Source organism: Pithys albifrons, chromosome 21 (genome assembly GCF_047495875.1).
Source record: "Pithys albifrons albifrons isolate INPA30051 chromosome 21, PitAlb_v1, whole genome shotgun sequence".
Taxonomy (NCBI): domain Eukaryota; kingdom Metazoa; phylum Chordata; class Aves; order Passeriformes; family Thamnophilidae; genus Pithys; species Pithys albifrons.
This window is the reverse complement of record NC_092478.1, coordinates 10,317,896-10,341,440: the sequence shown is the minus strand read 5'-3', so window position 1 is coordinate 10,341,440 and position 23,545 is coordinate 10,317,896. Positions and strand designations below refer to the sequence as shown.

The 23,545-nt window shown below is 44.7% G+C and overlaps 1 protein-coding gene across 1 annotated transcript in view; it reads left to right on the top strand.

Moving 5' to 3' along the window:
• The window catches only part of AUTS2 (activator of transcription and developmental regulator AUTS2), a 573,438-nt gene that overhangs the window by 96,720 nt on the left and 453,173 nt on the right, over positions 1–23,545 (top strand). Inside the window, exons 2-3 of the mRNA XM_071575035.1 lie at positions 1,985–2,086; positions 9,470–9,505. Of these exons, the coding sequence (XP_071431136.1) occupies positions 1,985–2,086; positions 9,470–9,505 (138 nt within the window). The remainder of the gene's footprint in view (positions 1–1,984; positions 2,087–9,469; positions 9,506–23,545) is intronic.

Below are 23,545 nucleotides of genomic sequence, written 5' to 3'. Positions count from 1 at the left end.
TTCCATCATTGAGCAGATGTTGACAGAAGACCAAGTCAGGGAAACTTGATCCATTTTCCTTTGGGTGGTTAAATTTTAAACTTGGGACCATAAAATTACAGGACACAGAGGTCCTAGATAAGATCAGTGGGTTATATATGAAGTGTAAGTCTTCTTGAATTTATTATCCTCCCCTCTGCCTCCAAAAAATGTTACCAAGATCTATTAGATCTGCCTGGTAAACCATTCCATTTGAAATAAAAATCATTTTACTGGCAGTGTTCTGGCTATGCTGTGGAATATTTAGTTTATTTATTAAATTATAAGTGTCTGACAAATAGCTCTAGTCCTTCTGCAGCATTTTCTTTGAGCTGAGAGGAGAGTTTGCCTGTGTCATTTTTTGCAGTTGTGCTCATGCATTGCAACTCAGTTGGGTGTTGGAACCTTTAGTTTCATGTGCTTTATGTCCTTGCTTTGGTTTGACAGGTAGAGAGCACCCAAAGCTGCCCTTTGTGGTGGGGGGATCAGGGCTGAAGGGGAAGTGGCACACACATCCCAAAGCTGCAGGTGCTGTTTGCTCTGGTAGTGGGAGGGAGAAGGTGATGATAAAGGTGAGGGCACTTTGTGTGCCCCTTCAGTGACCCTGGGAGGGAACAGCAGTGCCTGGGGATGGGCAGAGTGTGCCCTGGGAATGTGCATCAGCACAGGGGGGTTGGGTTTGTGTGTGCCTTTAAAAGAGCATTTGTAGGACTTTTTGTGTGTGGAAATAAAGGAGAAGGGAGAGAAGAAAGGGGGGATAAAAGGTGATGAACAGTGTTGATGGAGAAGGAACTTTTGGTCTCCTGTCATGGAATGGAGATGAAGGAATATCTGCTCCTGTGCAGTCTGAATAGAACTTACTATGATTGTGTTAATAATTAGAATAAGTTAAGAGGAGTTGTTTGGTGTTTGTTATACAAATATATTACTACCAAGTGTAGTAGGTGTCTCATAAAATACCTCACTATGTTCCTTACCAAGTATTTTCTCTGCATTTACTGCTTCTGCCATTCTCTATTTATGTAATTTTAGATTTATATTTCTGAAAGGGGCTTGCCCTATGGAGTAACCAGCCTTCACAGGAAGTTAGTTCAAACAAAGGCCAAATGAAAATTTGAATACATTCAAACAAAATATATGGAAAGATACATTAAAAAAATAAGCATTTTCAACATTGCAGTAGGTGTGGTTCATTCCTTCCCCTTGCTCCATGTGTGTCTCTGTGCTTGTGGACATATGCAATGAATGTCTATGGTAAATGCCTTTCTCAGTACACTGCTGTGTCACCTGCACAGTCCATGGCGTGAGAGAAAGCAGATGTGAGCTCAGTTGTAATGAAAATATAGTTTGTAAGGGTTTTTTTATTTTTATTTATTACAATTCCAGTAAAGTTCATTAAAGCTGGTTTGAAAGGCAAGAGCAATTTGATACCTATTAAGTAGATCATGTTGTTTTATGAACATTGAGGTCAGTCAAGGATTGTGTATGGTACCAGGCAATGTGGTTAGGGGCTAGTCCAGCAAAACCAAGGCTCCTCTGGAGTGCTACCTGAGACTTCCATGGATCTCAGGTGCTCAGTGCTCTCATGCTGTACTGAGGGGCCATTGGATTCTGTGCATGCTGCAAAGCTATGGCAACTTGAACAGCTTCATCTAGGGCAGAAACACCTTGAGACGTCTCCAAGTTTCCCAAATGAAGGTCTCAGAGTGTGATTTCCTTGTGCCATGAGTGCTGCCCCTTCCTGCCTGCAGCACCTGGACCTCACAGCTGCTCTGGAGCACGAGGCTCTGCAGTCCTGGTCCTGCCCTGGCACAACAAGGGCACACGGTGCCTGTGGAGGTGCTGAAAGTGCCACAGAAACGCTGCTTTGTGTTGTCCTGGGGCTGGATTAAAGAAGAGCAGTGCACAAAGGGCCTTGCCTGAGCCAGGCTAACCTCCTGCTCTCTCTGTTGTGTCTCCCCTGCAGCTCAAGCCGGGGCAGAACAGCTGCCGAGACAGCGACAGCGAAAGCGCCAGTGGGGAGTCCAAAGGTTTCCACCGCAGCAGCTCCCGGGAAAGGCTCAGTGACGTGAGTACGACTCCTCAGCTCCCACTGCCCTGCTGTCCCTGCTGGAGCTGGCTCAGGGGTGCAAGCCAGTCATAACAGGACTTAGTTTCTGGGATGGTTTGCTGCTAACACCTCCTTCCCATCTGGGGGTAACTAAGGTCTCCTGCCTCGGTTCAGAAAGCTTTTTAAAGTGCAATACAGTATCTTTGTGTGTGCACTCATTTCTTTGGAAACAGTTGAAGGCCATTTAATGAAGTAAAAATGTTCTGCATAGTTGAGAAATGAGATGGCCTCTTTTTACCCCAAGTGGGGAAGGAAAATAATGTATTTCTTTGGGCTAAATACTGTCTTTATGAAAAGTATGAGTGTCATGAGAGACTCGGCGAACTTATGTATAATGAATTGATATAACATGGCCAGGGATAGCATGAGCTCTGCCTTTATTGCTCTGCCTAAACTCCTGTGGAAGGGCCTGAGGTGGCAGCTCTGTGGAGAGTGATTTTCTCCATTGGAGAATGCACTGGGTGACACACATGAGCTATTCCAACAGAGGAATGGCTACAGAAATCTCTCTGTTGCTGCAATTAGATTATTATTTATTATGTGTACCATCACAATCCTTGAGTGTTTTATTCATGGCTCTGTGCCCTCTGTGCCACATGCTTTCCAGCACAGAATATGAAGACAGCCCTGTCCCCAAAGAGTATCTAAACTGGGATTTTGTAGGTCACCTCCTTTGCTGGTAAAAGCATGGATAGCTACATCAGTCAGCCCAGTCTGTATCAGCAGCAATCTGGTCCTACTTTTAACTAACCCACATTTTGGAAATGGGGATTGTATCGATAGCATGTCCATGTAGATTTGGATGACAGATACCAGATGGTGTCCTCTGTAGGCCAATCCAATAAAACTGAACTGAGCAGGCATTAACAGAAATACCTTTGTAAAGGATACATTTGGTTGTGCAAATTTAAGCCTGAAGGCACACAGCTAGCAATTTTGCTGAATTGTACATATCACTGGAACAGATGCCTGATTTTTTTTTATATTTTTTTTTCCTGTGAAAGTGTGAAATCTGTAGCAGTCTCTTTCCACATCCTTTTGTCACATAATTTTAGAGGTCCATTTCTTCCCTAGAGCCAGCCTTTATGGGTACAGTCAGCTAAACACTTCAGAGCCTGCCCTTCATAGCTGTCAGGTGAGGTCAGTCTCAGGGCTGCAACATCTCCTTGGAAGGGGGGATTGAAGGCAGAGGAGATAGTGAGTAAATCTCTGTGCAGGTAGCAGTGGATGGCAGCCTGTCACCATCGCCATCCTGAGCCCTGTGGCAGTTGAGAAGTCACTGCAATGAACTCCACAATTACACAGCACCTTCCAGCAAAAAAATTTCACAGCTCCTTACAAACATGGTTTTAATTTAGCCTTGTCACTCCCTTGCAATGTACTGAGTGGAGAGCTCTGAGGCTTATTGAGTTCCCAGCAGCTCTCAGCACTGCAGTGCCAGACCTGGCAGTGAGAGCAGAGTCCTGGTTCCCCCTCCACCCATCAAATCCAGTTTCTCTTCAATGTTTTTACAATACTTTTCCTTTGTCCTGGTACTATGGCAAATTAAAAGGAAGTAGAGAGCAAACACAGCTTCCCCAGTGCACCCGAGAGAGGACACAGGGATTCACAGGGTGCTCAAAAGGAACGTTATGTAAATACATGTGAAGATGTATATTTGAAAATGTTATACATAATTTATGTTTTGCTTAATAAGGAAGGTTCCTTTCTGCTTTGATAATTCATTGCAATACAAGCACGTCCCTCTGGTCTGGTGTCACTTGTTCAGCTGAGATTTGACAGACATGCACGAGATGGTTCTCATCTTGCCTGGGCCTGTGGTGGCCTTTCCCAGACCCCTCCAGGTCAGGGCAGGACATCCCACTGTCTCCCAAAGTGTGTTGAAATGACAGGGCCTTACAAAGTGTCAGTGATACTTCCACTTTCACATGTGGAGGAGCCGCCTCGTACTTGATCTTGAGCCCAAAGATGCTTCAAGAGCTTAATAAGGTTATTTTAAATAATATCTTTTGAGGAAGTCAGTTGTCTAATGACACTCACCAATTAGTGTTCAGGTAAAACTACAGACAACAGAGTAAGCTTTCTCTGAAGGTTTGTTTCTTATTTTACAGCTATTTTCTCAGAAAAAAAACGCAAAAAGTTTCGTACCCAACAGAAGATAGAACAAAAATATAAAACATTGCTGGCAGATTAACCCTGAGGTCAGAAAGCAAGTTTTGGCCATGAAACACAATGAATCTCCACTAATGTAGCCTGACAACATTGTAAGATTGAGCTCCTGTATGGAAATATGGATAATGAATGAAGTGCATGTACTGCAGGTAGATGATCCATTTTCTGATCCCCAGGCCGGAACAGCAATGCTGGAGCTTCATGGCCCTTCATGTGGGCCTAAGTGATGCTTTAGTGACAGATGCAGAATGAGGGAGATGGGATAATGAATATCCTGTTGCAAACTGACATGTCAGTCCTTCATTCTCTCTGCTGTCAGCAATCTTTCAACTCTGCCTATTGTAAGTGTAGCTGCAGTCCTTGGATAGCACAGAGGGATGCAAGGTGTGTTTACAAGGGGTGACTCCTTGCCAGGCTAATGACATCCAAGCAGGTAATTTGCAGCATTTGCAAGAGGTGGGCAGAAATGAAAAGAAGATAATTCAGTGTAAAGACCATGTTTAACAAGAGAGTTTTCTCCTAAAGAGGCTTGAGATGGCATCAGACAGTAGGAAGAGGAATATCCTCTGTTCTTGTCAGATGCAATGCAGTGAGTCTGATCTCCATCAACTCCTTTCTTTGTCCTCATCTCACACGTGCACACACACCCCTCTGTGAGAGAACATAATTAGCAGAGAATTTGACCTCTGCTAGATTAGGGATAATAATGATTGCTCGACTGCTCCAGTGCAAGTGTGTGGCAGTGCCCTGACCCAGCTCCCCATCTGAATTTCATCAACCCATGGCTCTCTGCCTTTCTCCCCTTTATATGGTTTTTTGGAATGACAACTTGGTTTTTCCTTTATGGACAGAGGTAGCTCCAGGGGCCTAAAAGAGAAATTGGAGAGCTGCTCCTCCTTTATATATAGGGTGCTGGAGTCAGTTTAATCTCATCAAAATCTTGCCAGTAGTAGAATTCATTTTGTTGAGATCTTGCTTGGAGACAAGATGGCAGTTCTTTCTCTTCTGCTCAGCTTGGAGCTCAGTCAACTTGTTTTCCTTATCTTTCTGTATGCATTTATATTTAATTGAGCCTTCCCTCTTTGGCATAGTTTTTAGTCATGTTTTACAAAACAACCAGGAGATTTACTCGAGGAAAACATGAGAATTGCAGCTAACCTGGATGGTAAACACACCAAGTATCTGGGGTTCAGCCACCTCTTTGCTGAGCAAAAATCAAAATACCTGATTCCCGTGGTGTCCATTCCTAAACTCCTGATCTTCCTGATGCCACTCTGCCTGCTGCTCCTGGTGTTGGTTGCAGGCTTCCAGTGAGGGATGAGTAGCAGAAGCCTCTCCCATGTGGTTATGAGGCAGCACATCATCCACTCTGGCTGAGCAAGGAATCCCAAACCAGAAGAAACAGTTGGCACTTTCCTGTCTGGAATGTTGTTGCAGTTCCTGAACAGGGAGTGGGACAGGAACCTTTGCATTTCTGCCCTGTGTTAAAGGTCTCCTCTTGGCCTCTCATCCAGGCTGATTTACTCTCCATGAGTGCTTCCCTGCTCCCAGGGCTGGAGCTCTGAGCTGTGTGCTCCTGCTGCCTTTGCACTTGGAGAGCAGGTCACAGTGAGGTACCAGTGAGGCTGAAGTCCCCAAGGCCCCTGCCCACCAGGGCTGTCGCTCTTTGCTTCAGGAAGGAACGTGTCTACACCCCCAGCAGTGCAATGCTGTGGGCAGCTCACAGTTTCAGCCTCAAATGTGGCATATTTTCAATTCTCTTGTACTCCCATTCCTCCCACCCATACAGAGCCCTGAGAAAGACAAACTGAGGGACAGCCTTTGGGTTGTGTGCTCTGAAATGCTCAGTACTGTTCCTTCTCCAGAGTGTCACGGGTAATCTTGGCTGTGTCTGAAGTGGAGTCACACAATCCGAGCTCTGTGTGTGTTTGTGTGCCAGAAGCTGCTCAGCTGCTTTGTGTGTGTGTGTGTGTGTGCGAGGGGGTGTCTGTGTGTGTTTGTGTGTCTAAGGTTGGGTGCTTAAATGCTTTGTTGCATTATGTTAATTCCTCGGCAGTGCAATCAAATTCATGTCGTAATTAAAGCTGTCAGTTGGAAGGCAAAGCCAATCGCCAAGAAAACACAGCATAACAAATGAAGTGAAATGATTCTGCGTGTAGCTATACAATGCTTCGCCAGGCATGAAATTAAATAAGTAATTTGATGTTGACATCAGAAATTGAAATGATACCCACTGTTCCTTCATTCAGTCAGACCTGCATAAACAATAGCCAGAACAAATATGTACAACACAGTCTTTCTCCCCACCCAGCTCCCCAAGTAATGCACAATATATATGCAAAATGGGTATAACTGTGCCTTCCAAGACCTCAAGGATGTAATTTTCTTTGGTACACAATAAACTAATGCTTACATGAGGGTTACTACATTTTTGCTTCTGGGCCAAAGTTCTTCTGTTTAAGAAAAGAAGGAAACAAAACAAAAACAACAAAACAACAACAACAACAACAAAAGACAACCAAAAAACCCAGAAGGAAAAATAACAAAACCAAAACCCTGTTAATTTTAAGCAAGTGTGTTTTGCTGATGGGCACCTAATGTAGGCTTCTGCTGGTGGTTGTGTGAATATCAAGTAGTATTTCTAATGTCCTATTTTGAAAGGGTTTCGGAAAGTGAAACCATTACCTCTATTATAGGCACACTTTATATAAGAGATGTAGAACCCTCCAGTGCAGGATCACGACTCAGCATGGGCTTGTAAAGATGCTTGTACAGTTGGTACCAAGGCTGGGCACTGGGTAGTGGGATCCTTTCGCTATTGGGAGTTCCCCAAAAGGTGAGAAGTTGTCTCTTGCATAGCCATAGCCCTCGCTTCAGCCTCTGTGCTCTGCCCACAGTTCACAGCACAGCTGACTGGCCATCCATGCATGTGCACTGCTGCCTTTCGTACCTCGGTTAAAGAGTTTGCAAACTGTTCTCTCCATATGCAGCATGCAGTGTGTGAAGGGCTATATTTCCATCCAGCAAACTCAAATTCCCTGGAAATGCACAGTTGTTCAGTGAAAGTCATTTGACTGCTGTGTTTCGACTGTCCTCCCATAGCCATTGCAACATTGCTTTTGAAGGAATGAAAATATTCAGTGGGAAATATTTTGTTTGCCTATTCTTTTTTTCTTCCATTTTATTGTTTTGTTTTGATACTCGATCCTTCCAAAACTTGGACTGAAAAGCAGACAAAAATTACACACAGATGCAGAATGCAAACTTTGGAGCTTTCAGCCAGTGAAGTAAGTTTTAAAAATTGTGAGTGAAGGAGTGGGACTCACTTGGCATCTGTACAGAGCTGAAACAAAAGTGGTACTAATGCCTGCACGTGTTGTACTTGTGGGCAGATCTCTAGCTTAAATTAAAAGGATTTAAATGGCATGGAGCAGAAAGCAGGATGAGTGAAGAGGAGGGAGGGCTCTGTGCTGTGCTTTGCCAGGAGCGTGGCTGTGTTGGGTACCCGAGTGTGCTGCTCTGCACTCACTGCCAGGGGCTCCCAATGCAGGGCCTGTGGCCATGGAGGGCACCTGCCAGCTGGGACCAGCAGCCAGGCTGGGCAGGGAGCAGGGCTGTGGCAGTGACCAGGGTATTGCCAGCACAGGGAATGCCACAGGAACACTGGGCAGAGCAGAACAGTCGTGTGCCCAGCTCTGCAGAGCCCATTCCTGTGCAGAGGTGCTGTCAGGGACATTACCACTGGCCCAGGTGGCCCCTGCTGTGGATGGTGTTGGCAGAGAGAACTGGAGGCACCAGAGCAGCAAGAGTGGGGACAGGGGGGCTTTGGAATGCATTTGTTTCTGTGGAGCTGCCCTTGCAGGCACTGCAGATCTGCTGCTGAAGTGTCTCAGAACAGGGATGAGACACTTTCTGGGTCTTCCCAATGGTTTGCCCAGGCTGGTTGGGCCCCTCTGCAGTCCCAGCGATCCCCGAGCTGTGGCATTACACAAGTGAGGTTGTGCTAAGGAACAGAGATGGGAACTGAGCTGCAGGAGTTCCAGACTGGTTGTCTGGGCAGCCCAGGGCTCAGTAGTGAATGGTGCTCTGCTTTTTGCTTCCATGTCCTTCGACTCTCCAGGCAGAGCACTGGGAACTGCTCACCCTGTAATGGAACAGCCACTGACCTGGATTAGGGCTGAGATGGTTCAGTCTCTCCCCACGTCTCTGAGAGAACCTGCTGTGTAATCCCCATTCCTTAGATGAAAAACTAATGAAACAAAACCCTTTATCTCCTTAATTCCTGTGAATGTAGAGGTTGTGATCATGCCCCACTTAAACTGAATTTCATGATTTTTTTTGTCAAAAGCATTTAAACCATTTGATTATTTTCCATGGTAATAATATTAGTTTAATTATTTTTAGGGGTTTGTGTTTTGAATTCTATTTCACACTGTAGATCTTTGCTGTTTGTTGTTTTGTTTTCTTCCTGAGTCCTTGGTTTGTCAAACAATGTGGACATCCAAATGGGGAATTGCAGCCACTGCATTCTCCAGAAAATGGTCCATTGACTGAAGCGGCTTCTCTGTGCCCACGCGTTCCTCACATTTCAGACTACTAATTATGTTTACAAAATGTCTCATTTTAGAAAAGCACTATGTGTGTACTAACCAGGGCCTTTCGGGAATAAATTGGCAAACAGGTCATACACTGAAAAAGTCATCCAAACCCATCGGGCTTTTTGTTTTGAAGTCAGTCTCCTTTTTTTTTCCCTTCTCCCCCTCCCGCCTGCCCCTTTGTGGCCACGAAGCTGAGTTGCTGGAGTCCAGGGCATTGAATGTCAGCATGTCAGGGAGGCTGGTTGATGAGTGTCTGTTTAGTCTCAGTGCAGGGCGAAATGCCATCATTAATTCATTACCCAGCTGCCTGTCAAATAAATTGGCAATTACGTCCACCGCAGAAGCTTGGAATTCAGTAAATAGCACGTTACCAGCTCCGAGTCGTTGAGAGATGTAAAGGGAAAAATTAAGCACCGGCGTGTTTGTTTCAGTAGCAGATGACAAGGGGCAGCACATTGGTGCTGTGATGTCGTGATGAAAAGCTTGGAAAGGGCTGGTAATGAGCTGCGTGGATTGGAACGTGTTAAAAACCAGCACTGACTTTCCACTTTGTCTTTGTGTTTTATTGCAGAGCTCAGCTCCTTCCAGCTTGGGAACAGGCTACTTTGTAAGTGCATCTCAACTTTCACACATGTGCCTCTGAACAGCTTCCTCCTCACACAAAGTGCCTCAGTGCCTGGGAGCAGGACTAACTAACCCACCCTGCTCTGACCAGTAGCTTAAAGTACCTTTTTTATTTTTTCCTGCACAAATGCATTGGGAGTAAGATTTCTGACATGGTGCTCGGTGTTTTCCTCAACTAATTAATTACTACATATATTTTAACAGTATTTAATTTATACAATTATCACAAATAAAATGAACCACGACCCTACCAACTCTCTAATCTGAGGTGGCAGGATCTTGATTTCCCCTTGAAGCAATTCTTGTTGTTCATAGATTTTAAAGAGCCCACTACAACAGGGTTGCCTCATCTCCTGTGTACCACAGGACATGGCACAGAGATTTCTACCTGTTGCTCATGGACATGCTCTGAAAACGCAGCTGGAGTTGTATTTATGCCAGATTCACATTTTATGTCCCAAGAAGGGGATCAGGCCCCAGCTGGTTTGAAAATCGATCAGTTTTTTTGGGTTTGTGATTTATTTGCATGTCTCTATTGATTTAACAGTCTACATTCATACCTTTCTATCTCTTTATTCCCACATTCATCAATATATCTTTTACTTGCACAGATGAGTTTGGGAGTAAAAAATGTTTTCCAGTCAATCCAATGTGCTGTTTATTTTCTTGCAAGATTTATATTTAAATTGCTTACATCCTGTTTTATTTGTAACTTACACTGTATTCTCCAAGCACATCTTTTTTTCCTTTATAACTGTAAGAGAAACAGAGCATAATGTATGTCCAAAAGCAGGTGGGTAAAATGCAGTGAGCCTTGTCCTGTAGCACTGCTCTCTGAGGTTAGCAGTATAATCAAAGCCTGCTTCTATCTTTTCATCCAGCTCTGGGGAAAAGAAAACTATATTGTATTCAATTACATGATGGAAAAAATTTGTTGCTCTCTTGTCAGATTCCCAGAGAGTAATTTTCTTCTATTAGTACATGGTGAATTTAGTCTTTTGTTATAGAGGTCTGTGATCCTCTAAGAAAGTTATGTGATTAGACTGTGTATGTGTGACCTCACCTGGAAAGTATGAAATGTAAGCACAAAAATTGCTTAATACCTGGAGAAATGCCTTGTCCTGCTGGATTTACATTGGACTTTGCACAAATGGAATGGTCATGCTGCTGGTGGTGAGGTATGAAAAGAGCATCATCAATTGGAAAAGCTTTGTGGTCATTTTCCTAATTATACCAAAGCCCAGATCAGTGTAAGGTAAGTTGTGAAACAGAGAAGACAAACTTCTTTCCTTTTTTCAGCACTTTCCCTGCTTTGTGTCATGTATTTTTAAGAGGAAGGGGATGAAGGGAAAAATGGTATTGAATGGCTCAACATTTATTTTGGATTAAAACTAAAACTTGAGTGTCTTTCCATAATTCAGAGGGAATTGCTTTCCTTTGTCTGGGAAAATTCAAATCATGTGAACATAGATACACATGCTCTGGAGTGGGACAAATATAAGAGGGGTGAAGGGCTGTGCCATACATAAATAAGGCTCATTCTTGCAGTGAGAGCTGAATTTGCATGGCTGGGGAGTGTGCTCAGCTCTGTCTTTAGGCAGCAGAGGTAACAGAAGACAAGCCATCTGCTGTTCCCTGCACCAGACTGTCTGTGGGTTGGTCCAGCAAAGTGAAAATCTGGAAGGTGTCAACATCTCCTCTGCTCCAACGCAAAGCTTGAAAGTTTCCAGTTCTCCTGAGTGAGGGATTTAGTAACAAGAAGAAGCTTGACATCTTCTAGGGCCAATGTATTGGCACCTCAGATCGTTCTGATTTGGAGCCGTGTTGGTGGGGGAGACGTCCCTTGGTAGGTGTTGTACATTCAACTGTGCTGTTTCTTGTCTCTAGTCACAGGACTAAGATTGCTTTAACTTTCTCTTTCTTTCTTCACTAATAACCAAGTAGGTAGAAAGTGTCCTTCAGTTTCTATCTTAAAGTTGTTTTTACACTTACGCAGCCTTGGATGAAACACGGAGGGTTTTTTCGTCCATTTTCCCTTTGGAAAATTGTTTTTAGGATTATCTTGCTTATTGTTTTTAAAAAGTCCATACTCTTATTAACTTACAAGGGGCAAATCAAACCCAGATGTGGTTTGTGGTACCAGACAATGAGAAAAATGTGCCAGAATGATCCAATTAGCATGTGTTTCTGATTAATGTAATTATTGTACTATCAAAGTGCAAAAGAACATGCACTTGAATTGACTTTTTTTCCAAAGCTTTTAACTAGAAAAGACTGTTAGTTTTTGTGTTTAGTGTTAACCCAGAACGTCAAAACAGAGGTCATTGTTCTCAAATAAAGTAAAGATACTTCTAGTTTAATAGATAATAACAAAGATTTTACCTTTGGAAATTATTCAATATGTGATGTACATTGGACTGTGGAATATGTACTGCAGCTCTCTGAAGGAAACACAGGAACCAGGTAAGTTCAAATGCCCTGATGGACCCCTACTGCAGGTGGAAGCAAGGTTTATTCAGAGGTGAATGAACTGAGGTATGGATTCAGTAACATGTATTTGCTGTTTAAATCCAAATATTAATGGACTCTTTGTATGTTTAGGCCATGTTGCATAGCATAGAGATAATATTTGTCCAGAGTGGAATCTCCTTGGAGAACAGGCTTTCTCCTGGCACTCAGATTAGACACGTGGTTGGTCATGAGTCTGCAGTGTTTGGGGATGCTGTGCATGCTGCAGCAAAGCTAAAATGACTTTTGGGACCTGTTATTCTATAGAAAGTCTCCTGAGATCACTGAGTGTTTAAGGAAACATTTATAAAACTGACACTTCCCTGTAACACCAAATCATTTTTGTAATACATCTATGATAACTCCTTTCTAGGACTTCATTATGCACTTTCAGGAGGAGTGCTGAAGGCTAAAATTGTACCTGATGGTATTCAATGGTACATTCTGAATGGCAAAGGTGGAGGCTGAATTCTGGTCTTGTTGGCTCTATGTTGGTGCCCCTGGAAATGCAGTAGGGAAAGGGAAAATGCATTCCCAGCCTGCTCTGACACTCACCTTCCCCAGGAAGGCAATGGAGAGGGTTGGGACTCTCCATCAGGTGATTCAGCCCAACCCACACCCAGCTGGGCTGACAGAACTGCCTTGGTTTAACCAGCTTGGCAATGAGGGACTTCAGCAAAGCAGGACAGGAGCAGTGACCACTGGAGGGGTGCTAGTGGTGCAGAGCTGTAAAGGAGTCCCAAACACCCCAAGTTTGTTTCTCAGTTAGGAACAGCTGTCTTCTACTTCCTTCACAAGTGGTGTGCTCTGCAGATCCTGTTGAAAAGATATTTTTGTTGTTGAAATCTCTTTCCCCTGTCTCGGTGCTCCTTGTCAGAGGAGACACTTCCCCATCCTTTTGACATATTATTAAATCAATAGTCAGAAAAGAAGAAACAGAGGTAAAAATCATTCTAATTCTCTTATGTCAGGCCTCCAAGCAGTCTTTTGCCTCACTTTTAGCATCCCTGTTCTCAGTTCCCTCTTCCCAAGCCACCTGTGTCACAGGACTCCAACTGGCCTGACTTTACTCTTTCCTGTGGGATCAGTCCAGTCTATGATTGGTGCAAATGAAAAAAATGTAGATGTGTTGTTAATATTGGTGCACCCTAAGAAATCATGACTGAATATTTCCTGGAAAATCTCCCACTTGTCTTTGATACTTTTTGCATTGCAAATTGTCATTGTCTCTCATCAAAGACAGGTTATAAGGTAGATTACAGCTCATCAAGAAGTCAGATCAGATAACTGGAAATTAGAAGTTGTAATTTTAGAAAAAAAAAAGGAAAGCTATTTCAATTATGTGAGTTTTTACTGTTGTCCAGCTGTCTTAAGATTTCAGGGGTTGAGATGTTTTAGACTGTGATTGGAATTTATATAACAGTAAAGGTGTTTCTCTTATCTGGCTTTGAAAAATGATTTTTGCTCATTGGTGTATTTTGCACCCACTCAAATTCGCAGTAAAAGATGTAGTGGTTCATTGGTTTGCAGCACAGAACAGAGCAGGAATGACAACCCAAGTAATTGAGTATTTTCCTTTTAAGCAACAAACCTGATTCCCAATATCAAGTTCTTTGGCAATCATTTGGTTCCTGTTTACGGCAACTTATTTCCATTTCCTGCATGGGTTGGCTTCTTGAGTCTTTGTGGCAATTTCTGAGGGTTTTCTCTTCCTTTTTGTAATGCTTATTTTTGGTTAGCAGGTGCTCCTTTTTCTTTTTTCTCCCCCAAATACAGAGAGTTTATGGATGTTTTCGAAGCTGGATATAATTTGTTAATAAGCTGGTGATGGGAATAACATTGGGAAGGCAGAAGGAGACTCTTGCGACCCTTCTCTTCTAGACAATGCTCTTGCTCCACCTTAAAGAAAGAAAGAAGTAAAACTGGGATATGCACTTGGGCTGGTGACTCAGCCCAGCATAACTCATGCACACGCTGCCAGAGCCTCTGGGTGTCCAGTTGTGTCCCCCAGTCTGGCCCTGGGTGGGTTCCTTCAGCAGGTGTTTGGTGGTTGCAGCAGCCCACTGGGACACTGAGCTGTGCAGTGCTGCATTGCATCACTCTGAGCTCACAGAACTCATCCCAAGGAGAGTCAGGGGAGCACCAGTGCTGTTCAGTGCAGACATGTCTTTGGCCTGGATAAGGCCAGTTATGTCACTGGGCATTAGGGTGATTTTCACCTGAGACATTGTCCCACAGAAGAAATGTGGAATTAGTTATGATAATTCCCCCCTTGCCTGGTCCCTGTGCTCTGGCAGGGATGCTGAGCAGCCTGTGCTTTGTCCCCTGGGGTGGTCAGGTTTGTGGTGCTGGTGACCCTCCAAGCTGAGAGTGTGTTGAGACTCCACTCTAGGACAGGCCAGTAGGGCCCCATCTGCTTCCACAGGAGAGAAACAGCTTAGATCCAAACTATGCCTTGGAGGAGGCTCAATAAATCCAAGCAGGTAATGCTGTAGAAGGGGTGTAGGGCTTTACTCCACATCATGTACACAGTGGTGTGGTAAAAAAGGAACTGTTGTTCTTGCAAGCAGGTTAAGCTGCTCAGTTATTTTTAGTGCTTCACTTTAGAAGCCAAGCATTTAAATGTATTTTGCTTCTGTAAGAGGGTGTGTCCCTCTGCAACACTGTAGGGTCCACAAAGGCTGTTGGGATGGCACCACCCCACAAACTGTCATGTCCCCTGTGAATAGAGTTGCAAAGACAATCCTCGTTATCCTGTGTTTGGCACCATAAATCATTGTTAACGAATCCTAATTTGCTTAGTAGGGTAATGAATGATCTCCAATTTTCTCACTGTAATTAGTTTTACCAACTATTATTGTGAAGGGTATATTGAAATCCATTTTAGCTCCACTTTAAATTCTCCATGTGCCCATTCTTTGCAGAAGTGAAGCTGACAACAGAGGTTATGAATCTTCTGATAGTAAATTCAGATTCAAGAAAAGTGGACAAGATCCCCAGTAGAAATCTCTCTGTAGGCTGTAATTACTCATTAGTGCTTGCAGCCCTCCATGGAGCAGATTTGGTGGGATGCACTGAGAGCAGCAAACCTGATGTTTCTTCATCTGAAACCTTTTAGGTGTTGTCTTTTGTTTTCCAGGAGCCATTGAAAATGCAGTTTATTGTAACAGCTGCTGTAAGGGAGGCATCATCAGTGCCAACTAAATACATTGCATGTAATAAAATCTACCCCAGGTCTATTAATTTTAGCATTTATAAACTGTAGTGCTGTTCCCAGGGAGAACTGAGACTCATTAAAGAGTTTGCAAACAACATGACCAGCAAAGCAAAAAGAATGGTGAGAGCAGGAGTGTGTGTATTTCCAGCATCCTGCTAATCAAAATAAGAATAGTTGGAGCAAAACAACTGGGTTTGGAGAAGAAAACTGTGTATTTCACATATTATTAACTCAGTATTTTAGGGAAGTTTAGGCAAGCAGAACAAATGACCTGGGCTGGAACTTGGTCAGGAAAGGTCTCTGCTCAGATCATTCTGAACAGGGACGGCGAAGGTCTAAGTTATTTTTGCAGCCCTTCAGAAAGGTATTTCCTCATACACTGAAGAACTCTGCCCTAAAGCATTTTTGAATAACATGCTTTGAACTTTAAATATTAATCCTTACAGTTCTGCTTTGAATTGTGTGAAACTGTGTTGTCCAAACCCTAAAGAAGGAGAGCAGGGCACCACAGCCGTTCCTTACCCAGCTGAGGAGAGGTGAGATCAGAGTTCAGAACTTCTGCTCTTTCAGGTATGTCCCTTCATTACAAAACACAGAATTCCTCCCTCTGTCTGAACAGTGACATTTCTTCAATAACTTTAAAGTCATTTCTTTGGGGCATCTCCCAGGAACATTTGGTGATTCAGGAGATGATTCCCCTGAGGAGTCACAACTGAGCAGTGCTGAGCTAAGATGTGCTTGTTGCCTGTCCTGGGAGGCCTCTCCTCTCCTTTCCAAGCCCAGTCCTGCTGTGCTTCTCAGCACTGAGCAGTTTGTGCTGTCTGGAAGAGCTTGGCCTCAGTTCTGCCCTTCCTTGCCATTCCTTTGGGATTTTTCTGGCATGATGTTACATGAACTGCCCTTGCCTTTCTTCACCAAATATTTTCAGCTTGTTGGTCCCTTTTCCTTCTCCTTCTGTGTATGGTTCCTTTTTCCCAGGAAAACAAATGTGATGAATGGAGACAGCACAAAGAAAGGGAGAAAGGAAGGAAATAAGAGGTTTTTTGTATTTGGAGGGGTGATGTAAAACTGTTATTTGCCAGAAGTGTCTCCACTGGAGGGGAGTGTTGGAGGTGGTTGGTGCATAGCTTCATTTACAGCTTAGAAACCTGGAGGCACACTCAGTAATCATATTTGTAATGGTATTTGAGGTGAACTTCCTTAATAATAATTTTACAGCAAAAATCAATTTAGAAAAATCAAGACTATCATTTATAAGCAAGTTTTTAATTTTTTAATTTTATAATTTCTTCTTTGGGGCATTTTAACATTTCTATAAGTAGCAGAACTATTTTTTGTCTTTCCCCCTCTTTGCTGTGACACATGACATGAATTGCAGATGTGAACCTGAATAATAAAGGATTGCTTCACTGATTGCTAAACATGCATTATGGTGCTTTTAAACTCATTTCAGGTCATCCTACTGCAAATTAGTTTGATTGCAAGCAGTTAAGTTGTCATAGACAGAGCCCTCGTTCTCCAAGGGCTCAGTTTCAGAGCAGTTAGAGGGGATGCTCCACAGCATCAGCTGCATTGTGTGCTTCATATTTTGGAGGAAAGGTAGTGGTGGGTCTCTGGAGGAGGTTCTATATCTTTTCATGAAAAGGAAAGGGCTGTGCAATCCCACAGGAATTCCATGAGTCCTGGGTTTGTGTCATGTTTGAAGGGGGCTGACCATGTTTGGTACAATACAAGGGTCACTTTTGATTGTGGAGTTTGGAATTCGGTGCAATTTGTTTGTAGGCCAAGTGAAAAGAGCAACACTGGGCTGTTTCTGATGCAAATTATCAGATGGTGGTGTTGTTTGTGGTGAGATTTTACTCAGAAAAGTACAAAATTGACATTTTCATCTATGTGCCACTAAAATAACACAGGGAAGCCTTGCAAGATCTGTGTGTGGTGTAAGGTGAGCTTTGTAGACCAGCACACTCATGCAAAAAGGAGTTATGGCCAAAAGCATTATGGTAGAAAGGAGCTAAAAGGATAAAATCTGGTGATTTCCATGACAAAGGGGTTTGTGGTGCTGTGTGGGGATGGTGTGGAGCTCAGCCTGTGCCCAGTGTGGGAACTGTGGGCTGGTCAGGTCTGCCTGGCAGAGCTGCTGTGCCAACCTGGTGACCTTGGAAATCACCAGCACAGTCATTTGACTGACTGACAGGATCACTGTGGGGAAAGGTAATGCCAAAGCCTCTGAGGAACCAGGAGTCTGCAGGAGGATGGATGAATGATGCGTGGCCAGCAGGCCCAGGGCAGTGACCCTTCCCCTGGACTCTGCCTTGGGGAGGCCACACCTTGAGTGTTGTGTTCAGTTCTGGGCCCCTCAGTTGAGGCAAGAGATTGAGGGGCTGGAGCGGGGCCAGAGAAGAGCAACGAGGCTGGAGAAGGGACCGGAGCACAAGTGCTGTGGGGAGAGGCTGAGGGAGCTGGGGGTGTTCAGCCTGGAGAAGAGGAGGCTCAGAGGTGACCTCAGCACTGTCTGGAACTGCCTGAAGGGAAGTTCTGGCCAGGTGGGGGTTGGTCTCTTCTCCCAGGCACTCAGCAATAGGACAAGGGGGCACGATGGGCTCAAGCTCTGCCAGGGGAAACTGAAGTTGGAGATCAGGAAGAACTTCTTTTCAGAGAGAGTGCTCAGGGATTGGAATGGGCTGCCCAGAGAGGGGGTGGATTCCCCATCCCTGGAGGTTTTTAAACTGAGCTTGGCCGTGGCACTGAGTGCCATGATCTGGTAAAGGGACTGGAGTTGGCCCAAGGGTTGGACTTGATGATCTCAGAGGTCTTTTCCAACCCAATCCATTCTGTGATTCTAGGAGGAGCCATGTGATGGTGTTAGTCTGGTGGGAGCTTCCATAAGCTTTCCATTTTGCCATTGTCTGAGAAATACTGTCTCTCCCTCTCTTATATTTTGGAATCATACATTTACTTTTTTAGGCTGCATTGTATTGTTTAATTTTTTTAAACAGGTCTTTTTCTTACAGCAAAAGTTACAAGGAAATACTGAGTAGTTAAGTTGGGAGGAAAACACTGCTGTAATCCTGCAGGCACTCAGTTCCAAAACTTGCCCAAAGTATGACTTGTTCCTATGTGAATGAGTGGTGGTAAGGTGAATATTAGGTTATTCTTCTTTTGAGTCCCTTGGAGGGATAGTAGGCTTGTACCTGGAGCAGAGAACACAAGTCCTGATTGCAAGAATTAAGGCTGAATTTCACAGAAAAGAGTCCAATCCTCTTTCTCAGCCTTTTATGTCAGAACTCAAAATTGCTGTCTGATAAAATGTAGGACACCAGATTGAATTACTTCATTGAACCACTGCTGTCCCCTGTTAATGGTAATTGCACGGATATAGCGGTCTTTCTTGGCAACATCTCAGATATTTACCTCCCACTGTTTTTCAATTCAAACCTTTGATGAAAATATTCCCAGTACTTCTTTAAAGCAGACACCCAACTGTCTTTCTTGACAAAGGCAAGGTCTTTAAATCAGATCCTGACAATTTGTGACACAGCAGTCTATCTAAATCACCTTTTACCTATGTCTCTGTGTCATTTCCTGGGAAAAAAAGTGTCCATCAGAGGAAGGTTGCTGAGGGCTTGGTGCTCAGAGTCTGTGCCGTGTGGCAGCACCGAGCTGGGAGATTTGGGGGTTTGTTTCACTGGAAGTAATTAGGTGAAGGCTTGTAATGTTGCAATGCACGCTGTAATGGTTTGTTCTAAATATTTGGGAGTACTTTGTCCATAAGAAAAGGATTATTAGGTTATAGCTGTTCTCAGACCATTAGGAAGCCAAGGGTTTTGATGGCCTTTCCTATAGCAATGGTAAATCTGTTAAAAAAACCCAAACAAACAATCAGGGCAAATATTTTCATCTTTTCTCCACCTGAGGGTTAATGTGCATTCAGCTGAAGCAGCTTATTCACCTCCTGAAATCTCATCTCACTTGATGTGGTGAGCTCTCCCTCCCCGGGATAGATGTGGCTGCACATCCCCCACTCTGGGCAGAGAAGGCTCTGCTTTGGGGCGATGGTGCCCGTGAGGAGCATCGTGCCAGCAGAGCCCTGCAGTTGGCATTCCTGAGGAGCCTCCTGCCTGGCTCTGCTGCACCGTGGCTGGGGGGTTCCAGCAGATATCTTTGCTTTGCTGAGAATGCTTTGGGGACAAACTCAGGGTTGGCTTTTGGTATCAATGGACTTGGCCATATTGTGTTCCATCACTGTGAAGGAAAAATCTGGGAAAGTCAGTTGCCTGAGAATGAAGAGAAAATAATTCCTATGGGTATTTATTATGAATGTTTGAGGTGCTCATTTTGTTCAGTGGCCTACATAGCATCACTGTTCATCACAGAGACAGTGCCTACCTGTGCCTTTGTGCAGTACACTGGATAAAGAGGTTTCTAGCTATTACTGCAATAGAACTTCATAATCTTAATAGCATTGACTAATTGCTCCACCTTAGCAGATGAAAAGAGTTGTTGTTAAATAGTAGAACAGACAACAGTTATAAGAAAAGGTCTTGAGATAACTTCATTAGCAAAGTGTTCATCTTTGCCAAGGAGGATGTGTCTGGGATGGTGATGAAAAAACAAAATGACTGTTCTGGTGAGTGCCTGTGCCAGGCTGGTTCAGAGAGTGAAGTTCATGTTTGGAGTGGCATCAGGACAGCAGGTGATGGCACCTGTGCCCTTTGGAATGTATCAGTGAATTGGGTGTATCAGTGAATGCCAGAGGAACGTGCTGCAGTTTCAAGGAATCGTGTCTGACTCCAGGTGTAAGGGGTTTGTTCCACAGTGCGTAGCTGAAAGAAAAGAGAGGGATTTAAGATTTTTTAAGCACTTCAAAAAAAGTCTTCCAGAAGAGATGGTCATGCAAGTTTGAGTTTGCTCTGTTGTGACAAGAAATGGAGAAGGGAAGGGAGCTGCTGCCTCTTCTGCTCCCACGCTTAACCTCTGATTTCTCTGATGGCTTCTGAAGATGGAAGGAACTAACTTCAGACAAACAGTTTAATGGCATTGCCACACTTATGGCACTCAGGTTCTGCTGTCTTTTCTTTGATGAAATATGACATTAAAGGTAATAATTGAAGTATTTGTGCTACTGTACTTTTGTACAGCAGCAGTGCCCCAGGAATTTTCCAACTGCAGCCCCTGTTTCTGTAGACAAGTGCATGCAGAGACTGGAGAATTGGCAGCACAGGTGCTGGGCAAAGCAATGTGTGCTGGGGCTCTCTGGAAGGCCCTGGCACCGGATAGTCCATCTGCAGGGGGGTCCCTCACACCTGGTGATAAGCCATGCCCCTCTCCTCCCTTCCTGCCCCCTCTGCAGCAGGAACAGCTGCTTTGCAGGGTTGGTTCCACCTTGGAGTGGCAGCTGTGCCAGGGCTGATGTGTTCTCCCAGCAGAGAACAGAAGCACAACCAAATCTGCTCCCGTGCTGGCACCTCTGAGCGGGCACCTCTGGAAGCTCCGTGCCCTCTGCTGTGTGCCTGGCACTGCCAGCCTGGAAGGGGCAGCCATGGAGCCAGGGAGGCTGTTCCACAGCACTGAGGGCTTGTTTGCTCCCTCCCTGCTCCCCCTTCCCCACTGAACACAAACTGTGAGAAGTCCACAGACTGCTGTGGTGCCAACAAGAGCAAAATTACTTACAGCTGGTGAGTGCCACCTGCTCCTGCCCAACTTCAGCCAAAGCAGTTTCCTCCCTGGAGTGCCCTGGAGTGGGGAATCCAAAAGCTGTTCAGAGCAGGATATTTAGTGTGGATGGGGAAGAGGCATTGCAATTCTTGCTCAAGAGCAGGAGGTCTCCAGTACTAATGTCTGTCTCTCCTTTCCCTTTCCAAGCTCCCTCAAATCTCCCCTTCTGCATTCTTCCAGGATGTTGCTTATGAATATTAATACAGCCCTCTCTCCCTTTACATGCCAGCCTTTTCCCCATCCAAGCTAATGCAAATTTAATGTTGCTTATAAAAAAAGAAAGAAAGGGCTGCAAACGATAGTGAGAGCAGAGTGTGTTCCTTGGCTCTCTGATGTATTAATGCAGTGGCACCTGGTGTGACAGTGCATTTGCTTCTGTGGTAGAAGCACTCCTTGACCCTGAGAGAGAACAAGAACATGCTTTCTTGTGATTCCCACTCTGTTTGTAATAATCTTTGTTTCCCCAGTGGCTCCCAGTAGTTTGCAGGGGGTTTTATGGTTTTGGTTTACTAAGTACATCTTGCTTACTTAAACTGCCTGTGGTATAGAAACAGTAAATAAGAGATGGCATCATTATGAATTCATTGAAAGAGACCACTTGACAGCCCTCTGAGCACCATCTTCTGACTTACAGAGCAGTTCATTGGTTCAGAGGACTTTGTTCTAAATGAATCAGTAGAAATTTTGCTGTATTTAACTAGAGAACCATGTCTGAATGTCTACATTCATTTATTTAAAAGAAAGATTTGGGAAGACTTGTTGAGTTGACCTGCTGACAGCTTTATCAAATTTGTGCCTGGCTTTAAGTTAGGAGCTCACTTGCTTAGGTACTGCTCAGAATCAAAGTTTAAGTTTAATTTTGTTGGTTTTGTCTTCATTAGCTGTTGCCTGCTTCTTGCTTTCATCTTTGCAGTTCAGTTCCCAGTGTTTCTTTCTTCTTTCCTCTGCTTTGCCATCATTGTCTGAGTGGCATTGAATTGCCTGAATTTGTTCTTCATTCATTTCTCAGCTCAGTTATATAGTCCTTTTTCTTGTCTATCTGCAGTACAAATGCCTGGAGTGATAACAGCTAAATCCTCTTTATTATTTCTTGAAAATATCACCTGGGATGTTCAGCTGAAGGTAAGTTTGCTGCAGCTTGTTTAGCAAGATAAAGAGAACTTCAGGCAGCATATGGGAGAGCTGTGGGATACCCTCACTTGCATATAAAATGTCAGGTATGCAATAAATCATATTAGTCTTTCACTATTGGTACCCTTGTTTCCTAAAACTTCTCCAGGTCTTTTCCAGGGGCCTTTATGAGTGGAGACACCTGATGTTGGCAATGAGTGTGGATGGGAAAAATTGGAACATGGGGGCTGGAGAAGTGATAATCCCTAGAAGTTCCACCACCAACCTGATCTGTTTCTCTCAGCTTTGTCATCCTCATTCCACAGTGCTGGGAAATTTGTTGCTTTTGACATGGGATACCCCTTTGGGGGAACTAATGATTTCATTCCCATGGATACCCCAGAGGAATGGGAAGTGCTTGTTCCCTATTAAAGGATGATTGTGCTGCCTCAAAGCTCATGGACAGGCAGATGGTAAAAATAGGTACATCATTATCTGGAGGTCTTTGCATCCAAACTCCATTTCCCAATTTCCCCTTGCAAAGCAGCTCCCCTGTCTCAGGGGTCTGTCCTCTCCCAGGTTCTGTGCCCCCACAGTGCTCAGGGGTCTGTTCTCTCCAGGGTTGTCCTCACAGTGCTCAGGGGTCTGTTCTCTCCCAGGTTTCTGTTCCCCTCACAGTGCTCAGGGGTCTGTTCTCTCCCAGGTTTCTGTGCCCCCACAGTGCTCAGGGCCTTGTAAAGCAGCTCCCCTGTCTCAGGGGTCTGTTCTCTCCAGGTTTCTGTGCCCCCACAGTGCTCAGGGGTCTGTTCTCTCCAGGGTTTCTGTGCCCCCACAGTGCTCAGGGGTCTGTTCTCTCCCAGGTTTCTGTGCCCTCACAGTACTCAGGTCTGTTCTCTCCCAGGTTTCTGTGCCCCCACAGTGCTCAGGGGTCTGTTCTCTCCAGGCTTGTCCTCACAGTGCTCAGGGGTCTGTTCTCTCCAGGGTTTCTGTGCCCCCACAGTGCTCAGGGGTCTGTTCCCTCCCAGGTTTCTGTGCCCCCACAGTGCTCAGGGGTCTGTTCCCTCCCAGGTTTCTGTGCCCCCACAGTGCTCAGGGGTCTGTTCTCTCTCAGGTTTCTGTTCCCCTCACAGTGCTCAGGGGTCTGTTCTCTCCCAGGTTTCTGTGTCCCCACAGAGCTCAGGGGTCTGTTCCCTCCCAGGTTTCTGTGCCCCCACAGTGCTCAGGGGTCTGTTCTCTCCCAGGTTTCTGTTCCCCTCACAGTGCTCAGGGGTCTGTTCCCTCCAGGGTTGTCCTCACAGTGCTCAGGGGTCTGTTCTCTCCCAGGTTTCTGTGCCCCCACAGTACTCAGGTCTGTTCTCTCCAGGGTTTCTGTGCCCCCACAGTACTCAGGTCTGTTCTCTCCAGGGTTTCTGTGCCCCCACAGTGCTCAGGTCTCTTCTCTCCAGGGTTGTCCTCACAGTGCTCAGGGGT